General features: G+C 42.0%; 3 protein-coding genes across 7 annotated transcripts in view; all 3 read left to right on the top strand.

The window, feature by feature from the left end:
* Positions 1 to 593: 593 nt before the first annotated feature.
* med14 (mediator complex subunit 14) lies at positions 594 to 12,562 on the top strand. 2 transcript variants are annotated; one of them, XM_026295929.2, is made up of 29 exons: positions 594 to 1,088; positions 1,789 to 1,815; positions 1,919 to 2,024; positions 2,519 to 2,692; positions 2,818 to 2,947; positions 3,070 to 3,198; positions 3,329 to 3,436; positions 4,294 to 4,426; positions 4,580 to 4,730; positions 4,832 to 4,943; positions 5,291 to 5,416; positions 5,648 to 5,726; positions 5,960 to 6,119; positions 6,257 to 6,451; positions 6,655 to 6,789; positions 6,889 to 6,965; positions 7,092 to 7,252; positions 7,368 to 7,514; positions 7,676 to 7,920; positions 8,071 to 8,340; positions 8,908 to 9,154; positions 9,600 to 9,722; positions 9,932 to 10,108; positions 10,222 to 10,460; positions 10,579 to 10,758; positions 11,042 to 11,149; positions 11,298 to 11,423; positions 11,529 to 11,718; positions 11,856 to 12,562. In XM_026295929.2, exons 1-29 carry the CDS (start codon positions 913 to 915, stop codon positions 11,924 to 11,926), a joined length of 4,302 nt encoding a protein of 1,433 aa, XP_026151714.1. In that variant the 5' UTR covers positions 594 to 912; the 3' UTR covers positions 11,927 to 12,562. The 2 variants fall into 2 exon arrangements, with proteins under 2 accessions (XP_026151714.1, XP_026151716.1); XM_026295931.2 differs by lacking the exon at positions 9,600 to 9,722 and having other exon boundaries at positions 595 to 1,088.
* A 1,061-nt stretch (positions 12,563 to 13,623) lies between these two features.
* On the top strand, positions 13,624 to 16,471 carry LOC113123750 (uncharacterized). Of its 2 annotated transcripts, XM_026296007.1 has the most exons (9): positions 13,684 to 13,758; positions 13,855 to 13,989; positions 14,403 to 14,521; positions 14,909 to 14,969; positions 15,053 to 15,120; positions 15,255 to 15,357; positions 15,632 to 15,750; positions 15,844 to 15,989; positions 16,075 to 16,471. In XM_026296007.1, exons 2-9 carry the CDS (start codon positions 13,929 to 13,931, stop codon positions 16,181 to 16,183), a joined length of 786 nt encoding a protein of 261 aa, XP_026151792.1. In that variant the 5' UTR covers positions 13,684 to 13,758; positions 13,855 to 13,928; the 3' UTR covers positions 16,184 to 16,471. The 2 variants fall into 2 exon arrangements, with proteins under 2 accessions (XP_026151791.1, XP_026151792.1); XM_026296006.1 differs by having other exon boundaries at positions 13,624 to 13,989; positions 14,342 to 14,521.
* Positions 16,472 to 17,180: 709 nt separating this feature from the next.
* Positions 17,181 to 24,917, top strand: part of LOC113123997 (cohesin subunit SA-2) — a 16,944-nt gene continuing 9,207 nt past the window's right edge. For 2 of the 3 annotated variants that reach the window (XM_026296426.2, XM_026296425.2), the window contains exons 1-23: positions 17,181 to 17,619; positions 18,451 to 18,546; positions 18,659 to 18,746; positions 19,093 to 19,257; positions 19,616 to 19,712; positions 19,798 to 19,874; positions 19,966 to 20,037; positions 20,929 to 21,133; positions 21,222 to 21,373; positions 21,460 to 21,533; positions 21,622 to 21,745; positions 21,850 to 21,948; positions 22,359 to 22,438; positions 22,537 to 22,644; positions 22,720 to 22,840; positions 23,003 to 23,108; positions 23,187 to 23,290; positions 23,433 to 23,525; positions 23,655 to 23,741; positions 23,910 to 24,110; positions 24,227 to 24,303; positions 24,408 to 24,495; positions 24,614 to 24,694. In XM_026296426.2, coding sequence (XP_026152211.1) covers positions 18,497 to 18,546; positions 18,659 to 18,746; positions 19,093 to 19,257; positions 19,616 to 19,712; positions 19,798 to 19,874; positions 19,966 to 20,037; positions 20,929 to 21,133; positions 21,222 to 21,373; positions 21,460 to 21,533; positions 21,622 to 21,745; positions 21,850 to 21,948; positions 22,359 to 22,438; positions 22,537 to 22,644; positions 22,720 to 22,840; positions 23,003 to 23,108; positions 23,187 to 23,290; positions 23,433 to 23,525; positions 23,655 to 23,741; positions 23,910 to 24,110; positions 24,227 to 24,303; positions 24,408 to 24,495; positions 24,614 to 24,694 — 2,349 coding nt within the window. In that variant the 5' untranslated portion in view covers positions 17,181 to 17,619; positions 18,451 to 18,496. Of the gene's footprint in view, positions 17,620 to 18,450; positions 18,547 to 18,631; positions 18,747 to 19,092; positions 19,258 to 19,615; positions 19,713 to 19,797; positions 19,875 to 19,965; positions 20,038 to 20,928; positions 21,134 to 21,221; positions 21,374 to 21,459; positions 21,534 to 21,621; positions 21,746 to 21,849; positions 21,949 to 22,358; positions 22,439 to 22,536; positions 22,645 to 22,719; positions 22,841 to 23,002; positions 23,109 to 23,186; positions 23,291 to 23,432; positions 23,526 to 23,654; positions 23,742 to 23,909; positions 24,111 to 24,226; positions 24,304 to 24,407; positions 24,496 to 24,613; positions 24,695 to 24,917 lie in introns of all 3 variants that reach the window. The other variant, XM_026296427.2, reaches the window with a different exon arrangement.

Below are 24,917 nucleotides of genomic sequence, written 5' to 3'. Positions count from 1 at the left end.
CATTGTGCAATCTGCTATGAGGGTAACAGATAAATGGGTACCAGGGTAACGTGTTGTGTAGTCTGCTACCAGGGTAACAGATATATGGGTACCAGTGTAACGCATTGTGTAGTCTGCTACCAGGGTAACAGATAAATGGGTACCAGTGTAACGCATTGTGTAGTCTGCTACCAGGGTAACAGATAAATGGGTACCAGTGTAACGCATTGTGTAGTCTGCTACCAGGGTAACAGATAAATGGGTACCAGTGTAACGCATTGTGTAGTCTGCTACCAGGGTAACAGGTAAATGGGTACCAGTGTAACGCATTGTGTAGTCTGCTACCAGGGTAACAGGTAACCAGGTACCAGAGTAACACATTGTGCAATCTGCTACCAGGGTAACAGATAAATGGGTACTAGGGTAACGTAGGTTATTGTGTGATCTGTTACCAGAGCAACAGATCAATGAATAAATGTGACTATAGCCATCGAGCTAAGCCTGATATTAAAGTAATTGTTTGGCCCCAGTTTCCCCAGTCTAGGATACGGTGGCCTGACGGAAAACAGAAGTCATCCATGACTCTCGCTCCACAAGACTCCAGTCTGGGTTTTCTCCTGCCCCGGCTCTATGGTGATCATTCCGACAGCAAAGATGTCGGCTGAGGGGCGCCGAGTCTTCTCCGTAACAACCTATTTGGTTTACGTCTAGTCGGCCGGAAATAACAGAAGAAGAAAAAAAGGAAGAAGAAGAAGTAACCTGGTGTCTTTGCCGAGTTTTTCGCCGAACAAAGGAACTAAGTCCATGCAGCTAAACCCATCTCACGAAGGAAATGTGAGATTGCGAAGAAAACCTTCTCGTAAAGAGTCAGCTCCCGTCGGTTTTGTAGTGCAGGGTGTGCCTCGCTGTAGCTAGCTGCTAACTCACTGTAAAATGGCTCCGGTGCAGATCGGTTCAGATGGGCAGCTCGTCCCACTCGGAGGTCCGGTAGTCTCGGGTCCACAGCCACCACCACCCGGGGCCCCGGCCACGCAGGGGGTTCGACTGAGCCTCCTAATCGAGTTCCTCCTGCAGAGGACCTACCATGAAATTACCCTGCTGGCGGAACTGTAAGTAACATTTAGCATCGAAGGCCTCGAAGCTAACTCTGATAACTGGCGGGCTAACGATGCTCTTCTCCCAGACACTAAAATAAAAACAAATGGGCTCATCAGGACTTAACAGAGTACATGGCACATATTAAGGGTTTCCCTTACGGTGAGAGGGGGTTTAAAATTGTCGATTGATAGAAGTTATATGTTATTAATTATGTTTTTACATTGTTTTCGACCTATCACATCTGTGACAGGATGGCAACACCTACTGTAATCAAGTCTGTTCATTTCACCTAATAACATCTTTGAGATTTAACGAATGAACCTGTACTGACAAGAAAATTCCATTCAAATATATGACATTAAAATGTGTCACCAATATTCGTTTGTGGTGTAAAACTGCAGGGGTCCTAAGAGTGTCTGGCTGGGGTTTGTTTATTTTGGTGGCTAGAAACATTGCCTGTTTCCTAACATTAACTCTAGGTTAGTACAAGTTACTAATAAGTTATCAAAGCAGTAACACACTGTCAGCATGTTTTAACTTAAACCATCTATAACAGATCTATAAGAAAACAAATGAGTTATGCAAGAAAGATTACATAAATTAAAATTATCGTCATTATATATGATGCACCTGTAAACACTAACTGCATGTCTTAACATCTTAGAGCTTTGACAATGGCACTAACTGAACTTTATTTTGTTTTTCTTCCAGACTTCCTAGAAAAGCAGACATGGAGAGGTATGTTTCTTTAGATTTCACTAAAAACGTCTTTATCCCTTCACTATGTTAACCAGCGGTTCTGTTAAGATGTTATTTTATATATTGTTTTTTTTTTTTTCAGGAAAATTGAGATTGTCCAATTTGCCAGTCGTACCAGGCAGCTATTTGTGCGTCTGCTAGCCCTGGTGAAGTGGGCAAGCAATGCAGGGAAAGTTGAGAAGTGTGCGGTATGTTGTTTTATTATTATGTTATTATAACAATCACATATGACACAACAAATTCAAGACAGACAAGTGAGAGATAAATCTTAACAATTTCAATCCACTCCATTGAATGTCTGAATTGAAGGCAGCATTTCAGAGAAAGATTCGCTGCTAAATTCTTCCAAGCCCTGGGTGAATAATAAGATAATGCATTTTTACCAAGTTCTGAGCTGAATGTAGGGAATCTGAAGGTTATCCATGTAAATGATCTGGTCTGGTAGCTGCTAGACACAGGAGTAAGCTTTTCATTAGGGCAAACAGGAAATTTACCAAGGATGTCTTTGAAGATTAAAAAGGTGCACAAGTCCTTCTTTGCACTTTTAATTAAAATAATATGTGTAATTTGACCTTCCTAATATCACTCTGTGTTGGGTGGGTTTAGATGATACACTCCAAATGTCTTTGTGTCGATCAGAAAACAAAATCAACTTACTCCTATCTCTGTGCCTTGGTAACAGATGATTTCTAGCTTCCTGGACCAACAGAGCATCCTGTTTGTGGATACAGCTGATAGACTTGCATCACTGGCCAGAGATGCCCTGGTACATGCGCGTTTGCCCAGCTTTGCCATCCCCTTTGCCATTGATGTTCTCACTACAGGGTCATATCCACGGTTGCCCACATGTATAAGAGTAAGTTCGTTAAACATCCTTGTTCGCCTGCTAAGACTTATATTAAAAGATCAAAAATAGTGTAAACAACATTTTTCCTTGTATGTTCAGTATGCCAGTACAGCTGTTTGTGTCCATTCTTGTAGGATAAAATCATTCCCCCAGACCCTATTACTAAAGCTGAGAAGCAGGCTACTCTGAATCAGCTTAATCAAATTCTACGACACCGCCTTGTCACCACAGACCTACCACCCCAGCTAGCAAACCTCACAGTCGGTAAGCAGCTTGCACGAACCCTCTCTGGTGTTTTTTTTTAACTGGTAGCAATTCTTCATTAACAGTTTGTAACTGTATTGGTAATGACAAGTGTATTCTTGTTCATGTGCATGTTTATTTAGCCAATGGTCGTGTAAAGTTTCGTGTGGAAGGAGAGTTTGAGGCTACCTTGACTGTGATGGGAGATGACCCTGATATTCCCTGGAGGCTGCTGAAGTTGGAGATTCTGGTGGAGGACAAAGAAACTGGAGGTAAGGCATGCACTTAAGCTCTCCTCTACATGAAAATGGGTAACAATGTACTTAATTCGTATTATTTTTTCAACTGTTTTGTCTGTCACCCTATTCCCATTCTCTACCCCCTCTCCCCCAATATTGACAGATGGCCGAGCCTTGGTCCACAGTTTACAGGTGAACTTCATCCATGAGTTGGTCCAGGCTCGTCTTTGTGCAGATGAGAAACCTCTACAGGACATGTACAACTGTTTGCGTATCCTTTTGTTGGCTTATTTACACACATACACAGACATTTTGTGTATGTACTGCCTGCAACCACTTGGCTTTTATCCCAGGATGCTGAGAACTACTGCAGCAGGGTGGGAGTGTGTGTTGGAGCATATAGAGTATTGACCAGTCAAGCAGATGAGTGCAGCATTCCAATGAGAAACACAGCTGCAGAAATGCATCCTTCCAAACTCCCTCTTTTTTTTCATGAGTTCTGAAACAACACAGCCACCTTTTGTTACTGATGGGGAAAGGGCAGCGTTGTCGTCATGTCAGGTGTAATTCCTTAGGAGATGTGTGTTTCAACACCCGTGGACACAGAATAGAAAGAGAAGTTTTAAAAATTTGTCCACACATTTGGAAAATTTCAAAGTAAATTTTTTCTACAAAGTGCAATTGGATCATCATGTCAGCATCAAAACTTAAAATTTGTATTCTTGTAACTCATGTATATAAGAAGGAACAGAGGATTTACTCAGATTAGACAGTCAGAGGCCAAGCAACTATTAGTTTGTGGTAAAATGTAGAGTAAAACAAGAGCTTGTTAGCATTCACAGTAACACTAAAGACTAATCTGAGCACAATCGTGCTAATCACAATGCTAATCAGTACATCTCAGCTCTGCCTTTCCTCACCACTGCTAGCAGTGCAGCTTCAAGTGTCAAAGAGCAGTCTGTGCTGGGAACAAATACCCCTTTTACCAACAAAGTGTATGTGCATGAGGATATGTGTGTGTTAGTGTGTGTTGAATGTTAATGGAAAGATGTGTATAATACTGTATCTCTAGTCACCTGGTCTTAGTATTTTCCCACACTGTATTTTCTTTAACCGTGTTGTTTCCAGACTCCTTCTGTCTGTCACTGCAGCTAGAGGTGCTCCACTCTCAGACTCTGATGCTGATCAGAGAGCGATGGGGAGATCTGGTGCAGGAGGAGAGATATGTGCCTGCAAAATACCTCACACTCAGCGTCTGGAAGTAAGGTTTTAAATTAAGTTCACATGAACGGACATGCACACATGCTTGCAAATAACAATAGCACAATTCTACACTATACTGTAGAATTGTCTTACAAATAATTTCTAATACATTCACACCTCTACTAACCCACACTTCATGCTGCTTCTTTAGTCAACAGGTTTTGGGTAGAAAAACAGGTACAGCGTCAGTACATAAAGTCACTATCAGGATTGATGAATCAGATGGATCTAAACCACTGCAAATATCCCATGAACCTCCTCTCCCTGCCTGTGACTCAAAATTAATGGAGAGAGCTATGAAGGTAAGTGGATGTGTTTTCTGATAATTCCAACACACATGAGCATAGCTTGTACTAATATTGTTTCATTTAATCATGTTTGTTGCCTGCCACTCCTTCTCTAGATCGACCATCTGTCAGTGGAGAAACTTCTAATCGACAGTGTGCACGCACGGTCCCATCAGAAGCTACAGGAGCTGAAGGCCATTCTAAAGACCAGCAACCCAAATGACAACTGTATGTTTTTACTCTATGTTGTTTTAATGAAACCATTCAGCACATTCTTAGATATTTTAGCAAACCCAGTGTTGTCTGCAGCAGCAGTTCCAGGCTTCCAGATTTTTTTAGTTTTAAAGTAACAGCTTTTCATGTCAGGTGCTGATAAGAATTCCTTCTCTAATGCATGTAAAGTGTAAGTGATGGGGCCCTTGTGCTCTGCTAAAAATATACACCAAAGTTTATGTCTAGTTAAAATGATTGGCCTATTCTTATTCTGTCAGTTCACTTACTGGAATCATGGTGTTGAGACATCTGCACTATGGAAAAGTGAAAAGTGATACCTAAGTGTTGTTTGTTTATTTCAGCATTCATCGAGACCGCTTTACCCACACTTGTTATTCCAATACTTGAGCCCTGTGGTCGTTCGGAGTGTTTACACATTTTTGTAGACCTGCACTCTGGGATGTTCCAGCCCATGTTGTATGGATTAGGTATGAAACATTAACTTACAATGGTTTTGTTTTATGTTTGTCCATCCTGTTGGTACTAGTAATGTTTTTTGTTCAGGTTGTGTTTATAAATACTCTAATAAAGACATTGGTAATATGACGGGGAGGATTTAAAGTCATACTTTGTTTCTCTGTGATTCTATGCTTAATGTTTGCGATCAGCTCTGAACATAAAACACTGGCGTGTTCTTTTTTGTTTTTTTTTTCCTGTAGACCAGTCCATGCTGGATGACATTGAAAAGACCATTAATGATGATATGAAGCGCATCATATCTTGGCTTCAGCAGCTGAAGTAAGTCTACCTCTAGTAAATGTGAACATACAGTTAGTAAATGTTTTCTCCATTTTGTTTAAAATATATGAAACACCTCTGCTTTATATCTACTGGAATCAAGAGGACTCTTACCTGACTGTCACTTGAACTGTGAAACTCATGAAGTGGCGCCTTTCTCAACTTTCCACTGTAGTGCAGCTTGGCACTTTTTGACTGCCTTTCATTAAGAGGCTCTTTCTGTCTCTGGCCAGGTTCTGGTTAGGGGAGCAGCGTTGTCGACAGTCTGTGAAGCATCTTCCCACTGTGTGTACTGATGTTCTACACCTCTCCAATTCAGCCTCTCATCCCATTGGCAACTTGTCTAAACACAAACTCTTCATCAAGCTCTCACGTCTTCCACAGTACTACATTGTGAGTTCTCCACCCAACACTTTGCTAAAAGGGGCTAAACTGAAATAGCTTGAAGATAATTCTACTCAGAAAGTTCAAAGTCATTAATATGTCTCCCTATCAGCCTCATCTTACCTCCTTTTTCTTTCTTGTTGTAGGTGGTGGAAATGCTTGAAGTGCCTAACTGTCCCACTGCGTTGCAGTACAAATACTCTTTCCTGTCTGTGTCTCAACTGGAAGGAGAGGATGGACCCATGTGTGCACAGCTTCTGCAACATTTTAAACCCAACCTAGAACACCTTGTCCAGGACACTACAACAGGGAGGGGGGCCCGACCTGGAACTAAGAGAAAGGTAGTCAGTAGTTATAGAAAGAGTAATTCATTAATCACAGACAGATGAATGTGTGTTTTAACTTCCTATTTTGCAAGAATAGATTCTGCTATTAATAGCACTGGTCAGCCTCTGCATGTCTGGTAAGACATGGCTAGAAAAAAACATAAAAACATGTCCTCAGGAAGATATATAAAGCCAAATATCATATTCCTTTTTTGTAGCTATCTGGAGAGCAGGTAGACCAAGAGCCAAAGAAGCCCAGGCGGTCTGGGGAAATGTGTGCCTTCAACAAGGAGCTAGCTCACCTGGTGGCGATGTGCGACACCAACATGCCTTTCATTGGCCTCAGAACAGAGGTTTGTCACTGTGCTGTTGTAATTAAAAGCATCCAGTGTGGCAGTCCCAGGGCAGTGTTTGCAGGCTAGTGATACATATCTCTGTCTGTCTTTGAGTAGCTGTCCAACATGGAGATCCCAAACCAGGGTGTCCAAGTGGAGGGAGATGGCAGCAGTCATGCAATACGTCTACTCAAGTAATAACTACAGTCACAAACCCACATGCATTTATATGCAATGGCAGTCAAATGCAAACTTTCTTTAAAGTATGATAAACTTAACAGACCATTGTGACTCTACACTGTAACTGATTTACTTTGCAGGATTCCTCCCTGTAAAGGCGTAGGAGAGGAGACCAGGAAAGCATTAGAAAGGTCCCTTCTGGATTCCACCTTGCGCTTGCAGGGCCGAAACAACCGGACCTGGGTGGCTGAGCTGGTTCTGGCCAACTGCCCTCTCAATAGCACACACAGCAAAGAGCAAGGTGCACACCATCTTACATCAGAATGTTTTACATTCTCAGCTGAACTTACGGCCTAATGTGAAGAAGGGAAACCTTCATTAAAGCAAACTTCTCTGTTCCCTCTGCCCTCTGTTAGCCTCCACACGGCACGTGTACCTGACATATGAAAACCCTCTGTCGGAGCCGGTGGGCGGGCGGAAAGTGGTGGAGGCGTTCCTTAATGACTGGAATGCCATCAGTCAGCTCTACCAATGTGTTCTCAACTTCTCCCGTGCACTGCCAGGTATGTGCACGCTCATCTGTAAAGCAGAGATTGTGCTTAATTTGATGAATGTATTGCTCTTGGAAAAAATGCCAGGTTTTAAATTGGCCATTGTTACTGGTCAGAAATAAAATAAGGACAACAAACAAAAGAAAATTCACATTGTGACTTTTACCCTCCAGAGATGCCATCTTACCTGAGCTTGTTCTCTGAGGTACGGCTGTATAACTACAGAAAGCTGGTGTTATGCTATGGCACCACCAAGGGCAGCTCTGTCACCATCCAGTGGAACTCCAGCAGCCAGCGTTTCCACCTTGCGCTGGGCACTGTGGGTCCTAACTCTGGCTGCTCCAACTGCCATAACATCATCCTTCACCAGCTGCAGGAGATGTTCAACAAGAACCCTAATGTGATGCAGCTGCTGCAGGTACACAATAGCACTAGCACTATGCTACTAAAAATACTCACTAAATACTTAAAAACACTACTTTTACATCTTTCTCTCTGATCCTCTATTGTTATTGTGATGTTCCAGTGTAAAGTCCTGAGCATGTTTCTGTTTTATCATCTTCCTCAGGTGCTTTATGACACACAGGCCCCTCTCAATGCAATTAACAAGCTACCAACAGTGCCCATGCTGGGCCTGACCCAGCGCACCAACACTGCCTACCAGTGCTTCTCCATCCTACCCCAGTCACCCACGCACATCCGCCTGGCATTCCGAAACATGTACTGCATTGACATCTACTGCCGCAGTCGGGGTGTGGTGGCCATCAGAGACGGAGCCTATAGTCTGTTTGATAACACAAAGATTGTAGAAGGCTTCTACCCCGCTCCAGGACTCAAGGTATAACAGGCTTAGAGGCATAGTAATGTTGTTAAATGAGATCTTCTCTGGAAAAGGAGACAAGATTCATTTAAATTTTTGCTGCTTCCTACCCAGACACATCTGCTGTCTATATATCTGAGTGTTACAACAGTTGTCGTCCAACCGAAACCCAGAAATTGTGACCTGTTAAAGAAACATTTAGGGAAATATGCTGTTTTTCTTTCATTGTTAAGGGATAAACATAAGGACCAATACCACTCTCATATCTGAACGGTAAATATGAAGCTTCTACCGTTAGCCAGTTAGCTTAGCATAGAGACCAGAAATGAGAGAAACATCATGGCTTTGTTCAAAGTTGAATTGTCATCTAACAGCATCCACTGGTTGCTCCCTTGGAGCCTTGTTATCAGTAGGAGTTAATACTCAATACTTCTGAAATTCTGAGTGTTGAGAGCTGGAAGAGCCTTTTCCTAATGAGCAGGACTAAAGAATGTGACTGGATTGTATAGATGCAGCACAGATACTATTTATGTTCCACAACAAAGCTTTTACATTAAACTTTGTCCTTCTCTTTCCCCTTTCTAGACATTCCTGAACATGTTTGTAGATAGTAATCAAGATGCTCGCAGACGCTCCGTCAATGAAGATGATAATCCACCCTCACCAGTGGGTGTAGACATGATGGACAGTCTGATGAACCAGCTGCAAGCTCAGCCGACACAAACGCTGAGAGGAGGAGCAGGAGGTGTATATCCCCCTCTCACTTCACCACCACCAAATTACCACGCTAACGTAACTCCCTCACCATCTATGATGCCCACCCAGTCACCAGGTAATAGCCTACACCAGTACCTGGTGTTTGTCCATGTATGTTGGAATGAATGATAATCTGTATTGTTGGTGTCATCCAAGCTTGTCAAGCTGCTGTAGATCATTATGACCAACAAGTCTTTTTAAAATATCACATTACTGTCATCAATTTCCCTGCTGATTTTGCATTTGTTGCAATAGCAACCATGTGTGCCCATTTCAATTTTGTGAAATCATGAGATCAGTTATGTTCATCATGCAGCATACACACACCGCACAGCCAAGGGGGAACAAAGCATGCATTTAGTCTTGCTCCTTCCATTCTTGCCATCTCAGCCCACCAACCAGAGACTGCAGCCCTTCTGCCCAGCTTTAGCATGTGTGTACGTGAGTGTGCATGAGGTTAAAGGAGAACTTGTCAAACTGAGAGTCTGACGAGCCCTTTGGTTTGGTGTGTGTGCGCACAGGGAACATCCATGCCTCTGGCTCCCCTAGCGGAGCTCTGAGGGCACCCTCTCCCTTCGGGCCCACCCCGTCTCCGTCTTCTTTGGGCATAGCCATGGGCCAAACCAGCTTTGCCAGTCCCCACGGTAAGCAGGCGGGTGAATGCTGGTCTAGTAGTAATTCTGTTCTGCTGGGCAAGGGCTGGAACGGGCTACAGTTAAACCCTTTACTTGCTACAGACACAAGCAAGCATATGACAAATTGCCTGTAAATTGTGGGCACACAGTGGTATATTTATGAGTGTTTTGGTCTTTAAGAAAGTGTTGCTATATGGCTGATGTCTGTCTCTCCCCAGGTGCTTTGGACCCTAGCTCTCCATACGCCATGGTGTCTCCCAGCCATAGAGGACAGTGGCCAGGCTCACCCCAGGTCTCAGGGCCTTCTCCTGGGGCAAGGATCCATGGCATGTCTCCTGGTAACCCCTCACTGCACTCGCCGATTCCTGACCCTAATTCTCCACGAGCTGGGACCAGTAAGTTCTGTTTTCTCAGAATGCCTTCACATTATTAAAGACATTGTGCAACCACTTCAATTACCATTCAAAACACCATGTTTACACATTATGTGTGTGTTTCTGTGTTTTAGGTTCACAAGTCTTGCCTACCAGTATGCCTCCACCTCGCTTGCTACCTCAGCGCCCCTGGGCTGCCTCCATACCTACAATCCTCACCCATAATGCCTTGCATGTGCTTCTGCTACCTTCACCCACCCCCTGCCTGGTGCCAGGCCTGGCAGGAAGCTACCTCTGCTCACCTCTAGAGCGCTTTCTGGGCTCAGTTATCATGAGACGGCACCTACAGAGAATCATCCAACAGGAAGCCAACGTGAGTGTTGAAAAAATCATCCCAAATCCAAATTACTCGTGTCTTTTAGTTTGTTGTTTTCTTAAATTCCATTTGTTCTGAATTCCCCACTTCACAATCTCTATTATCCCTCCTGCAGTTGTCCATTGTGAACTCTAATGAGCCAGGAGTAATCATGTTCAAGACAGATGTGCTTAAGTGCCGCGTAGCTCTCAACCCAAAAAACTACCAGACGTTGCAGCTTAAAGTCACTCCAGAAAATACAGGTCCCTGGTCCCAGGAGGAGCTTCAGGTGCTGGAGAAGTTCTTTGAGACACGGGTATGTTATAGCAGCATGCACTTAAAAGTCCAATTCATAAATTTAAAGACATACTTCTGGACACAACACTCTGAAAACCTTTTCCTCTACTGATTATAATTACACCCATGTTTTCTTATATTTAATTTGACAGTTATAGCTGGTATCAATCTCTTATTCCTATTTTTATTATAGTCACACCACCCACTTATATTGGTATCATGGCTTGCACCTTTTAGTCCACTCACATAGTAACACATACTTATACTAATCTACTTAATGCCTTTTGTTGTCGTCTTTCTAGGTTGCTGGTCCTCCCTTCAAATACAACACTCTGAATGCCTTCACAAAGCTGCTGGGGGCACCCACTAACATCCTTAGGGACTGTGTGCGCATCATGAAGCTTGAACTGGTGGGTAGAAGGGTTATTTGTAAGAATATTTGTATGTACTGTTGTGACTCTATAGTAGAATTACACTATTCCTTTTGTTATTCATGTATGTGCTGCAGCCTAAGTGTGAAAGTATTTACATATGTCCTCCTCATTTCCCTCCCTATAGTTCCCCGACCAGGCTGGACAGCTGAAGTGGAACGTCCAGTTCTGCCTGACCATTCCTCCCAGTGCTCCCCCCATTGCCCCTCCTGGGACCATTGCAGTGGTGCTAAAATCCAAGATGCTCTTCTTTGTAAGTCCCAGTAGTGCTTCACTAGCCCATGTCATAAACCTCTGTAACATCAGTTGAAATGCGTTAACCAACCACACCCTGTGTATGGTCTGTTTTGTCCCACAGTTGCAGCTGACGCAGCGTATCCCAGTGCCCCAGGAGCCCATGAGCATTATTGTACCCATTGTGTACGACATGGCCACAGGCCTCACCCAGCAGGCTGATATCCCCAGACAACACAGTTCCTCTGGGGCTGCGGCGCTCATGGTCTCTAATATCCTAAAGAGATTCAATGACGTGCACCCTGCCAGACAGGGTGAGACTGCACTCCCTGCTAATGAACACTGAACTGGTGTACTGACAAAGCCATAACAAATTCATTTTTTCTAGACTCTCTACAAATGCCTTTGCTAACACTGTCCATATCCTTCTTTTTGTTTCTTCACCTCTCAGGTGAGTGTACGATATTTGCGTCTGTTCACGAGCTAATGGCCAACCTCACTCTACCCCCCGGCACTCGTTAGTGAAGCCAACAAATCCAGAGCCACAACTGGGACTCAGCTGGAGCCCCTTCAGGATGGAGGATGGGCTCGTCTGAGTTTGGAATAAACAGGAGAGTAACAGCTGTGCAGCATGTGTCCTCTCTGCTTTAGCCACTGGACTTTTGACCTGATGTGTAATTGCTGTAATGAAAAGGAGTAAAATATGTACAGTCATCGTCCACACTCTTTATTCTTGATAGATAGAAACCTACAAATAGATTTGCTGTTAAGGACATTCTTTTACAAGGGAGTCATTTATTGTGAAAGCATATCAATGTTATTTCCTCCAGGTGCACTTGTAAACAAGATTATCTATTGAAATTAAGGGGGTTTACAAAAATATGTACATTATTGTATATTGGAGTGCTGAAAAGAATCAGGTGAGTTAGACTTTTGCTAGAGCTTTGTCTGCAGTTTTTTTATAACGCCAAACTGATATTATTGTAGTATCGGGACATATATTTACTTAGCACACTATTTAAATGTCTTTTGGGCTTTATTTTGTTAAAAATTTTAATTTTCAGCTTTCACTTTGGATACTGTAATATTGTGACAGACTTTATAAGGCAGTTGTATTTTACTAAGACCCATTTTGAGTCATGATTGAAGGATTTGATGCATCTTGTCTAACTTTGTATTTAATAAACCAAGCCCAGAGTTGGTTTGTGCTGAGAGGATTCTCCACTGGAAGTTAATATATGTATTGTATTCACTTCATTAAGTCGTGCTTTATTCAACGGTGGAGCAAAATACTGAACCACTGGCAACAGAATGTACAGGAAGTATCAGCTGAACATACACACCTGAACCTCCAAGTCTCATAAATTATTGCACAACTGACATTTCAACATATTCAACACTTCAGCACTTTCACTTCAACAAATATGTGAATTTCACTCAGCAGCTTCTTATAAACTGAGTCTTCTACTTATCTGTTGTTTGCAGCTAAAAGTTATATGATAGAAACTACAATAGCCATGAATAATTTAGTTTTTGTAGTGGGTCAAGTGTGAGTGAATTTTAGTTTTATATAATTTTTGGGCAATCTCAAGAGTGCAGTTTGATATCTGTATTTTTAAATTGATCTTAATCTGAAAGTAAGAGGTAACATTACATTGTTGCACTGATTATGTCAGTCAATGGGAAATTATTTAGTAACTACTGTAATATAGGCGCATATTTTCAAACTATTTTAGTGGAAAATGCTAAAAGCTTGTGAGGATTGGTTTGTTTTATTCTCTGGTGACTGTAAACTGAACATCTCTGGGTTTTGGATACTTGGTACAGACAAAACCAAAGACATCCCATTGGGTTTTTGGGGACATTGAGATTGTTATTTAAAAATATTTCTGACATCATAAAGGACGAGAGATTCATTTTAATGAATCATTGAGATCATCATTAGTTGCAGGCATAAATATATTGCAGCAATAATTACATGTAGTGAAATATAAAGCAGCATAAGACGAAATTACTGAGATTATCTAAGTATGTAAATGTAATTAAATTTCCAAAACTAAGTCAGGAATATGTCGTTTGGTTTTTAGTGTTGTTTTTAAACCTACATCTCAACCCTGGGATGCTGTGCTCATCCCTAAAACATGACATCATCCTGTATGTGTATATGTTGGGGTGTTGAGGGGCGTTCACAACTGCAAATCCGCCTGTGACCGCACGACTGTTGTTGCAAAGGGCGTGGGCATTTCTTTAAATTTCATGTGGCTTCGTCATCTCCATGGACTCTCCGGGGAGATGGACGTATTCATCATTTTGCGGCTGCGTGTGAGCATCGTCACCTGCAGGAAAAAGACGAAGTACGGATGCAAAAACACTGTCGCCGTTTATTCCCCCGCATGAACGTTTGACACTCGAACGCACCCTTTCCGACCAAATGCAATAAAATTTTCTAGGCTGCTGAAGGCGCTTTGTGGAGCTTCATGTGGCTTCTAGCAGCAGAAAGGATTTACGAGAATAAGAGTCGGATATGGCAGTGAACATATCAGAGCCGCTTTGTCAGCCGTGTATTTACCATGAAGCTTTCAAAGGTAAGTCCCAGGATTAGTCAGTCGTTTTCATTTCGGGTTGTGGATGCGTTTTTGGACGGGTTACAGTTAGATCCAAAGACCTGTGAGTAGATTCAGGTGGAGGTGAAGTCTGTTTCCCTGTTAGGTATTAGGTATGTGTTTCCCTTTACCTGACCCCAACCTCACCTTAACCCGTTATATTTGCCTACTCTCAATCAAGTCTTGGGAACTGACATTTACCTTTGTGGAAGTGGTTTTGAATTTTATGACCTCTTGGAGGAGGAGTGCCTCTGTCTGACCAGCCCCCTTTTCAGTCCTTGAACCTGTGGGATAGATGACATCACTGTTTGACATGTGGTTTGTGTTTATTAAGGGGTGGAGGGGAAGGAGGGCTGTGTCAGACATGCCTTCTGATTTGGTTGCTGTGTGGTCAGTGGAGCTACAGGTGAGGAGACCTCTGATGCCTGTCCAGCTGAGTCCAGAGCAAGTGGGCCTGGAGATGCTGTGTCTATGTGGGCAGCTGGACCTCCTCATCAGGGCACAGATGCAGCAGGTAGGGTTATCCTCCACCATCACCGATGTCCTCCGCTCGGGTTTCATCTACATATCTACAGCACAAAACACACCATTAAACAAGTCAGTCAGCACAGAGTGTTAGTGATACAGTCACCCACAGATTATGTTGTATGAAGAAGCCCAGAAATGCATGTGACATTGAATACTGATTTTCGTCCAGCTAATACAATCAAGAGACACACAAGCATTTTCCATAACGTGTTTTTGTTAACTGGTTTTAATTAGTCTTGACACACTGCCATATATATGTATAATCCTACAGTTTTGGCCTGTTAATCATTTCATGAACAAACTGGTATAAAAGCCTAATACCCATCCAATAAACCACAGACTGAGTTTACACATCCATTATATTGTGTTTCAGTTCCAGGAGCAGCTAGGACAAGGCTGCAGCCCAGAGGAGTCCGACACTTTCCAGGCTCAAGGTATGTGTTTCAAAGAATGGGAGAGTTGAAACTGACTTGGACAGCGCCTGCATGTCTGACATTTTTGTGCTATTTTCCTAAAGGATCAGAGATACTTGACCAGATGCTGCAGTGCCTTGAACATCTACCAAAGCCTATGCCACAGCTGGAGGTATGACATCTGGCCAGAAGCCTGATTTGTGCTTCATGCAATGTTATACCAGGCACACATGACTCATTACTGAAAGAGAGCTGGGTTTTTAGAAAACTGTATCAGAAATCAGTGGGTCTATGTTTTTTTCTCAGGACTACCTGGACATAGTGGGTCTGTCAGTCATGTTTCCTCGTGTAGAGGTTTTTCTCATTCAAGGCAGCCCTGTGGACATGCTGGAGAGGCCACCAATGGATGGTGAGAGGGGACATATCTCCTGTAAAAACCTTAACAATATGCTAGTTGTAATTCAGTACAGTATGTATTAACAGCATTGGCAAAAAAGTATGTATACCTGAACAAAATACATTGTGTGCATTTAGATTTTGCATGGTAATGATTTGAAGGTATGCCATGTACAGGTGGATGCCCTGTAGTTTACACAGTACCATAGTTACGAGCACTCGCTCCATGTAGGTTGGTTAAAACATTTTACTGTGTTACTGACTGTAAGCTAATGCTCCTTCTGCAGAATATTTCTTCCACATTTCGAAACTGAACCAGCTCCTAGTACTGAGCCAACAGCTAGAAGAAGACATCAGACACCTTGGAAGTCATAAATACATTGCACACCAGCTCTCAGTTATATATGTAAGGAGAATAAATCCACTTTTTAGACATGTCTTTTTAAAAATGTATATTCCACTATAAGTTGTGGTCTGTTTTTGAATGCCTGTTTGACAGCAAGTCATCAGCTCTTTCAGGGGAATTCAGGTCTTCTCTGATATAAAGAAAGACATCGAGGCCAACTTCAAGCAAATCAAACAGTCTCTAGTGACAGAGGATGGCTCCCGGCATGAACCACAGCTGGGTGCGCACTACATTAACTGGTGAGTCCAAATCCAGGCGTTCTGTTGGCAGAGATGATGATTAACAGGGGAACCGTCTAATGCAAACACACTGTTCTCTCTGCAGGATCTTAGAAATAACTCACAAATTAACATCAGTGGTGTTGTCACTACCAGAGGAGCTGACAGAAGACATTCATCAGGCTGTGAGCTTCACGTCGCAGTTCCTGTCCTGACTCACCGCGACACACACACACACACACACACACACCTTCATATCTACAGATCCTGATGTTCTGATGCCCCAAGGTCTCTCCAGGAGTCTTCTGTTTCTAAATAAACTGATGTTATTTTGACTGAAAAGGTGCTACACAATATCATTCATCCAATAGTGGGAACGGATAAAATACGTCATATACAAGTCATTTACGTTTTTACATTGTCCTTCTGAATGTGGCCTGTGTTAGTCCCAAAGGTGAGTCAGTTGTTGAATCCCTCCTTGCACTACTGTAATCATTTTTTAATCTAAGGTGGAATAATAAAATTTAATGCAAAATGAAGATCTCAGCTGTTTTCTCATCTGTAAAACAAGAAGCATTGCATTGTTAGGAGAAAGTTGTACAGGCACAATATACACACTTTCTATGTATAGTCTATATTATAAATATATATATATATATATATATATACATATATATATATATATATATAGTACTAGTCAAAAGTTTGGACACACTTTCTATATATATATATATATATATATATATATACACATATACTGTGTATTTGTGATATATATATATATATACACATATACTGTGTATTTGTGTATTTTATTTATTTTTTTTGTACTAGACTAAATGCCACTGGATCTCTGTGACTTGTGGTTAGTTCTGAGCCCAAAATTTGGTTATCACTCAAGAATGAAATATAACAGACTAAGTTTGACTGAGGGACAGCAACAAAAGATAAAATTTGGTCTAAAAAATAACTTTAATCAGGTCAGACTGCTGAAGCCTCATATTAACTTCAGATAAAGTCTGAAATATAGTGTTGTGCAGACACAGAGCTGTGGATTTCATTTACATTGAAAGTGCTTCGTTTTCATGCTTTTCTGCACATGTGCAGACCACAATCATGTGCGAATGGCTCCTCCTGCTGTTCAACCCATGCAAAACGTAAAATCAGGAAATACCATCACAGCTCCCTTCTGAATTACTAGTCTGGCTAATTAAAAGACATTACGTTACCAAACGCAGACAACAGAGTCGGCCCGGGTTGGGTGGATATTTAACAAAGGACACAATACATTGTGCTGATTTTTGTTTTCCTGCTGGTGCAGTAAAAAAGCACCGTCTTCCTGTGGTTTATGAACACTTGTGTGCATTTCCTACAGATGTTTACAGATCTGTGCGTGCACAAAACCAAACCGGACGGTGTCGGGGGGAGTAAACACAACCTGAGCGACGTTTGAGAAAACCCAATGACATGAGTCCGTCTTGGCTCGCCAACCAATCAGGACGCGTTAGGCTGTCCGGCAACTTGACTGTGAGAGCTGGGGCAAAAAAGGAGCATATTCGCTGTAAAACCTGAATAATTTCAGTCTGACAGCCTTTAGGTTAAAAATCACACATGTACGAACTTCAAGGAAGGACGAAGAAATGTAACGAGGGTAAGTCTGAAAAGTTTTGAAGCGATCGACCAGTCTGATTCTCTGTCAGTGAGTTTTAATCTTTGTTACACTGCACACACCTCAGGACTATTCATTCTCACATTATTATTATTAAATTATTACCGCTATTTCAGCGTGTGTAAAAACATGTCAGATAAGTGGTAAAAGACTCAACATGGCCAGAATCACTGACATCAGTATTTGTACTATTAATGTCCAGTCATGATGTTTGGGCTGCATAGACAGCTGCACTAATTCATCGACCAGTTACTTGGTTTTGAGCTACAATGTGAAATATTTGCTGGTTGGAGCTTTTTTTTTTGTGTCACACACAATAGAAACTCAGTATATTTGCTTTCTGGACTGTTGGTGAGAAAAAAAAGGTTTATGGGAAATTGTAAGGGTCATTTTCACAATCTGCTGGCACATTATAGACTAAAGATTCAACTGATTCATTGAAATAATAATAAAACAATAATGATAATGCATTTTATTTATATAATAATCAGATTAGCAGTTAGTAGTTAAGCATTTCTTTTGACTATTTTGTATCAGTTTTCACAGGTAAAAAACAAAGGATTATCATTATGTTGTATTTCTGAATTAAAGATCTAAAAGATGAGTGCACACAGATCCTATTTCGACTTAAAACATCATATTGGTCATTGGTCAAATGGACGTTATCGGCCACATATTAATAATTACATTAACCTCCTCTCTAGGTGGGGCTGTGGGGTCAATACTGAGCACACATTCATCATTTCTGGCTGCACTTATTGTCTTTTTTTTATCCTGATTGTCAGGCCAAACATGGGATGTTTTGTATTCCAGATGCAGAGACACACTGCTGAGCCTTGTGTGAAGACCTGAGGAGGAGATGATAACAGAGCCCACAGCTGCAGCTACATCCAGGCCCACAGAGCAGACGTAAGACTGCTACCAAAACAAGTTATTTCATGAACTGTCAGTGTGTTCTTGTGTTTGATCGTAATTCATTTTTTCCCTCATGCAGTCTAACTTGATGTTTCTGACTTCCCAGTAACAACTCTCATGATGAGGCAAACTCGTCTGCAGCTGTCAATCATTCAGGGGATGAGTCAGGGAATGAGAATAGACACAAGAGTGTGGTAGGTGCTTTTCTTTTGGTTTGCATGGTTGAAAATGATTTCACAAAGAGCAGTAGTAGATAGTGATATGACGATACAGGGAACGTGCCAATGATTTAAACGCACATAATGCACAGTCCTGTGATGCATTCAGGGTGATATTGTCACAGTAGGAAAATCACAGGTATAAATTGTGTATTAAAGGGCTGTTTTTGTAGTTTGGACATTTTTAGAGCTGAAACAAATGGTCAAATAATCACTGATTACAAGACATTCAGCCTATTTTGAGAATCACTTTCATCATTTGTGAATACAAATCATTTATAAACATTTATATTTTTATCTGTCACATTTCCAAACTTTGCAGAGAAGAAGGAAAAGAGCACACAACAGCTCAGAGAATGTCAAAGGCAAGATTGCCAAAGCCAGCTGCAGCAGCGTTAACAGGGCAGGAGGCAGCCGCAGTAAACAGAAGCATGTGGAGGCTGTCACCCTGTTTGAGGTGGTCACCATGGGCAGGAGTGCCATGCAGGTAAGCAGCCTCTGTGATGGACACTTGTTTTGACAGAATGTCCAAGAGCTGCATTAATCCTATATATTTTGTGATTTGAAAGTTAAAAGCGTTCACAGACAAGTCTCTGGTTTCTATCAAACCTGAGAGATGTGCATGCAAAACATTAATTCACTCTTAATACATAATACTAATGTAGAGCTTGATCATGCTGTTGGTAGGCTTAACATTACAGCTGCACTCGGGATAGTCAGGTATTCAGCTAATGAGTACAAAAATAAGAATGAGCTAGTATAACAGCTCCTTCAAATACCAGCTGCTATAAGACAATATGACCTGGTATGTTGAGAGCATATAAATGTCATTCTGCCTGGGACAGGGGGTGATTGATGATTGGATTGAAGCGTACCTGACGGACAGAGACTCTTCTCTCCTCGATCTCATCAGCTTCTTCATCCAGTGCTCTGGATGCAAAGGCAAGCAGCCATCAGACATGCACACCTGTAAACACACACACATAAACACAGATGAATGTCCATGTCTCCTTTTCGTCTTGTCCAGGTGTGGTCACAGCGGAGATGTGTCAGAGCAAAGACGACAGTGACGTGATGAGTAAGATGGTCGAGGAGCTGGATGAGGTTAGAAACCCTCAGTCTGTGTTTCTTGAGTCTCTCACTGTTAAATCACTTTGAACACTTTGAACTAAGGTTGTATGATTGTGTGTTTCAGGTCGTCGGTCTGCAGTATAAGAAGTTTCTGGCTTTTCCATGGATCCTCACCGTCACATGGCCCATGGATACAGTCAGTAGCACTTTCCTGCTCCCTGCACTTTTCCTGACATTTACATATAAATGATTTGATGTATTTATTGTAAATATCATCTTCTAGTTATTGGGGAGTCTCATTTCTATTAACTAAGACACAAGATGTTTCATTTCCAATTAGGGAATTTTAAGGTCGTTATATAGCTGATGAGTTTTATGCTTAGAAACCAGTAAATAAAAATACTTAGGAAACTGGGCATGATTCTTGGATTTATCTCTGATATGTGTGTTCAGTTCAGTGCTCCAGTACTTTTATTTATCCAGCGTAGGTTCACTGAGCATGAATCTTGTTTTGCTGGAACACCCTGTTTTAGATTTCTGTCTCAGCTGCTCTCATTGACACCTGGAAGCTGTTTACAGGTTGAGTTATTGAGCTGCAGCTGCAGAGTTTAAGATCCTGTCATGAAATGAAGGTCATAAGCTGAAAAACTGTCACTTTCAGAAAAACACATTTGTGCACATTCTTATGTGTGATGTTGCACTTTACTGTATAAGTTTATACTGTTTAATACTGCTGTTTTTACTCTTTGGTACCTGCTTGTTTCTTTACTGTATATGGTCTAGCACTAAAAATAACTTTCTCTCCCCTGTTCGTTGCTGCATATTTCTCCTTTGACCTTTAAATATGGCCTCATACTGTAATGGCAAGTAAAATTAAGATTTTTTAAAAATGAAACCATTGCAGTGGCTTGAACAAAGACATTTCTACTCCTCCTTGCACCTTGTTGTTCCATCTTCTTTCTTTTTCCTTCTAACTGAACTGATATCCAGTTAGGAAGGTAGAGGTGTCAAAAGTATCTTTAATCTACAAGTCATTGCTGCCCTTCCAAGTGTTTCCTCTGTGTTCCCTCCCTCTGGCCTACTGTAGGACAGCGTGGAGTATCCCCTCATACAGTCCGGACCGTATGGCCGCTGGTTTCACTCCGAGTTCTGTGAGTTTGTGTCGGTGCTGGTGGCTCAGTGTCAGCACAGCATCATCTTTGACAGTTACCTGATGAACACACTCATCTCGCTGCTCACAGAGCTGTCAAACTCTTACGTACGAGCCTTCAGACACACCTGCACACTAGCAGGTAAGTAAAAACATGGAACAGTTACAGAAGCATAAATACACTTTAGAAACTAATCTGTGGTGTCTTTGGTGTATATCTCACTGATAAGCGGTGAAGCTGCTGAGCTCTCTAGTGAGTGTGGCTCTGAGCCTGAGTGTCGGGATGGAAAACAGTCAGAAACTGTATGAGGTGCAGAAGACAAAGACGACAAGACAGAAAAGCACGCCACAGCTGGAAAAAATACAGAAGAAGATCACAGAGGTAAGACTGTACCTGACGGTGCACAGGGGAATTCAGAAGATACTGTGACATCTTAGTCCCTTTTGTCTCTTTTTATGGCCCTCAAGCTGCAGGAGAAGAGAGCAGAGATAGAAAGCATGATGGACATCATCTTCAAAGGAGTTTTTCTGAAAAGATATCGGTAAAATGACTTAACTGTTTCCAAACTTTCCAAGATCTGACGAGTATTTAATTCAGCTGGAGCTAATTTTAGTTGTGTGCCCGTGCAGTGATGTGCTTCCAGAAATCCGCTCGATCTGTATGGAGGAGCTGGGTTTGTGGATGAAGCTTTACAGTTCTGCATTCCTCACTGATAGCTACCTCAAATACATGGGCTGGATGATGTACGACAAGGTAAACAGACACATATTATGATGACATTCATGGTTATTTTGCATATCTAATTGAAAACCTCCTAAATACTGTGTGCTCAAACATCTCTGCATATCGTCTTTCAGATACCAGATGTGCGTCTCAAGTGTGTGTTAAGTCTGCAGGGTTTGTATGGCGATCCTCTGCTCCTGCCAAAACTAGACTTGTTCACCAGTCGCTTCAAGGTAACAGGTCGTCCTGTATCAGGGCATTTATGGCCACTAGGGGGCAGAAACCCCACATAAAAAACAAGCTGAGAGAAACACTGACATCAAAGATCACTGGTTTGGAAAGTTATGAACAGGCAAACAGGATATCAACACAACATCTGTTCAGCTGACAGATTCAAGTCCTCTCTTCATGATCCTCTCAGCCCTGCTCACATATCTGGGTCAGAGACATGTTTTCTTTCTTCAGCAGCGAGTTACAATTTTTGTGTTTAGCTACTGGAGCAATGACATTAAACCACAAATAAACCAGCAGGTTATTAATTCAAAAGAATGAGCTAAAACAGGCAGTTTGCTAATATTTGAAACTTTGATTGATTAATGCAGGATTGAACACATGTACATGAAAATATGTGTTTGTGTCCCAGGACCGGATGATCTCCATGACCCTGGATAAAGACAATGAAGTGGCAGTTCAGACCATGAAACTATTGGTTCTCATTTCTAAGTAAGTCACCAGCCTGTTTGCTGTTCTTAACCATTTCCACTCCCCCACACTGCTTGGCTGCTGACGTTCTTTACATCAAACATCCTCTGATTCCTCAGAATATCTGAGGATGTGCTCAGTCCTGAAGACTATAGCCAGCTCCTTCAGTTTGTCTTCTCCTCACAGCGCCCTCTAGCAGCCGCCGCAGGGGAGCTGCTCTTCTCAAGGTATGCATATAAAACAAACCCCCAAACAAACACACAGCTAATTGTGTTTACCTCCATATTGTTGGTCTCTCTCAGGCTTCTCAACACTGTAGCTCCTGCAGCTGATACTCAGGATGAAATGAATGAGGAGGAGGCTCATAAACAACAAACACTGGCCAGACTGAAGGCTCTGCTGCAGTTCTACCAGGAGTCTGAGGTGAAATACATTAGCTGATTGTTTTAGCACAGAAACAACCGGATTAACTTGTGTTATTGATGGACCAACTTTATATCCTGACTGTGAATCTCATCTTCCATGAGAAACACGGTTCATTATTATTTGGTGAGCTCCAACACATTTGTGTGTGTTTGTCTGCAGCTGCATAAGCATGTGGTGTACCTGGTGGACAGTCTGTGGGACTGTGGTGGAGCTCTGCTGAAGGACTGGCCCACACTCACATCTATACTACTGCAGGACAGTCCAGGTTAGAAAATGCGTGTTTGGACTAGGCAGGAGCCATCAGTTTGCAGATCTGTAGCTGTTATTTTGTGTGTGTTTGTAGGTCTTACTCAGGCAGAAGAAGCGGTGCTTGTAGAGATTCTGGTGGCGTCGGTGCGTCAGGCCTCAGAGGGCCCAGCTCTGGCTGGGAGGAGTGGAGCGAAGAAGGTCAGTGGAGGAAATGTTTCCATGTTTGCTTCAGTTCTGTTGAAAATAAGCCACTGATAAATTTCGCATCACCAACTAAAATACTGGACTGTGGGAGTAGGAAGGGGTATTTTACTTGTACTGTGGTCTTATAATGTTGCAGGTAATGAGTGCCAAAGAAAAGAAAATTCAGATTGATGACTGTACTAAGCTCACTGAACATCTCCTCCTGGTGCTTCCTAAGTTAATAACCAAGGTATTTATTCCACATAGGATCTTTACGTTATTCTGTATTAAGAATGTGCAGGTCTTTGTGCTGCACAGTCAGATTCTGGGCTTTACATTATCATAATGTATATGTTTTGTTGATGATGGTGTTTTATAGTTTTCAGGCAGCTGGGATGTTGTTGCCTCCCTGATGAAGATTCCTCAGTATTTCCTCCCAGAGGTTGCTGAGGCTGAAAACACACAGGTCTGTATGCTTCCTGTTTCAATCTACACACTACATATGAAAAATTAATTACCTTTAACAATTTCTTTGTCACCAGCATCATAATGTCTGGCCAAAATAATGAAGTCATAAAACTTACATCTGCAGACATTAGGATTAACTGGTGTTGCTCCTGTTCCTGTCCCTCAGGTGGTCTCCTCTCTGTTGGCACAGATGGGAGCTGTTTTGGACCTCCATTCGGGCCCTGCTGTTCTGGAGGCAGCGGCGCGCACATACCTCAGTCTGTGTGGGGAGGAGATGAGCTGGTTCTCCGTGACCCGAGCCGCCAGAGACTCTCTGGTCCAGCGCTGGGTGGACCAGCTAACAGCTCTGCTGGAGGGCTCACTACAGGTCAAGTGCACTATTTCACTACACGGCCAAAAGTATGTGGATATATGTACGTGTGTGTGTGTGTTTTTCTGATCTAGTGAACTGTGAGTTGATTATTTCCTGTTTCTCTTTTGTAGGTCGACAGTTTCTCTGCTGACAAGGAAACAACCAGAGAAATTTTAGCCACACTGATGAAACTAAGAACCTTCTATAAGTAAGTGTTGACACTTCATACTGACATGCGATACAACACTACTCAGCGAGTGATGTGTCCTGGTGCTTACTGGCTGTGATTATCTGTTGTCCACATTGTTGTAGCTGTCATGACCTTGCTCAGTGGAATCTGTTTAAGCTGCTGTCTCCACTCCTGTTGATGGAGGACAGCCAGGGAGGAGCACCACCCGAGGTACCACCAGTCCCTTCAGCTTCTCTAAAATCAAGTTTTATTACAAGTCTTTAAAACTCATTTATCGACTTTAAGCGTCCTTAATCTCTTTGTTTATTCTCTTGCGTCCTGTCTGAAGGTGCTGTTGGAAGTACTGCAGTGTTTGTGTTACTGTATGCTCTGGTCTCTCAACACGAGCAGTGAAACTCTGAGCTCCAGAGTGAGTTACATCTGCTATAACCAACTCATAGCTAGTAAATACAGAAATAACTTTTGTAAACCCATTTAACAGTAACCTCAGTGAGATCAGGATCTGTTTAGCAAAAACAAAAATTTACAGACATAAAATAAAAAAAAAAAAAACTAAAAAAAAAACGTTATATACAGTACATATTCCTATTGGGTACAATGAGCTAAAGCTGGTGCTGTCTAGAACAATAGAA

Source organism: Mastacembelus armatus, chromosome 21 (genome assembly GCF_900324485.2).
Source record: "Mastacembelus armatus chromosome 21, fMasArm1.2, whole genome shotgun sequence".
Lineage (NCBI taxonomy): Eukaryota > Metazoa > Chordata > Actinopteri > Synbranchiformes > Mastacembelidae > Mastacembelus > Mastacembelus armatus.
This window is presented reverse-complemented; position numbering and strand designations above follow the sequence as displayed.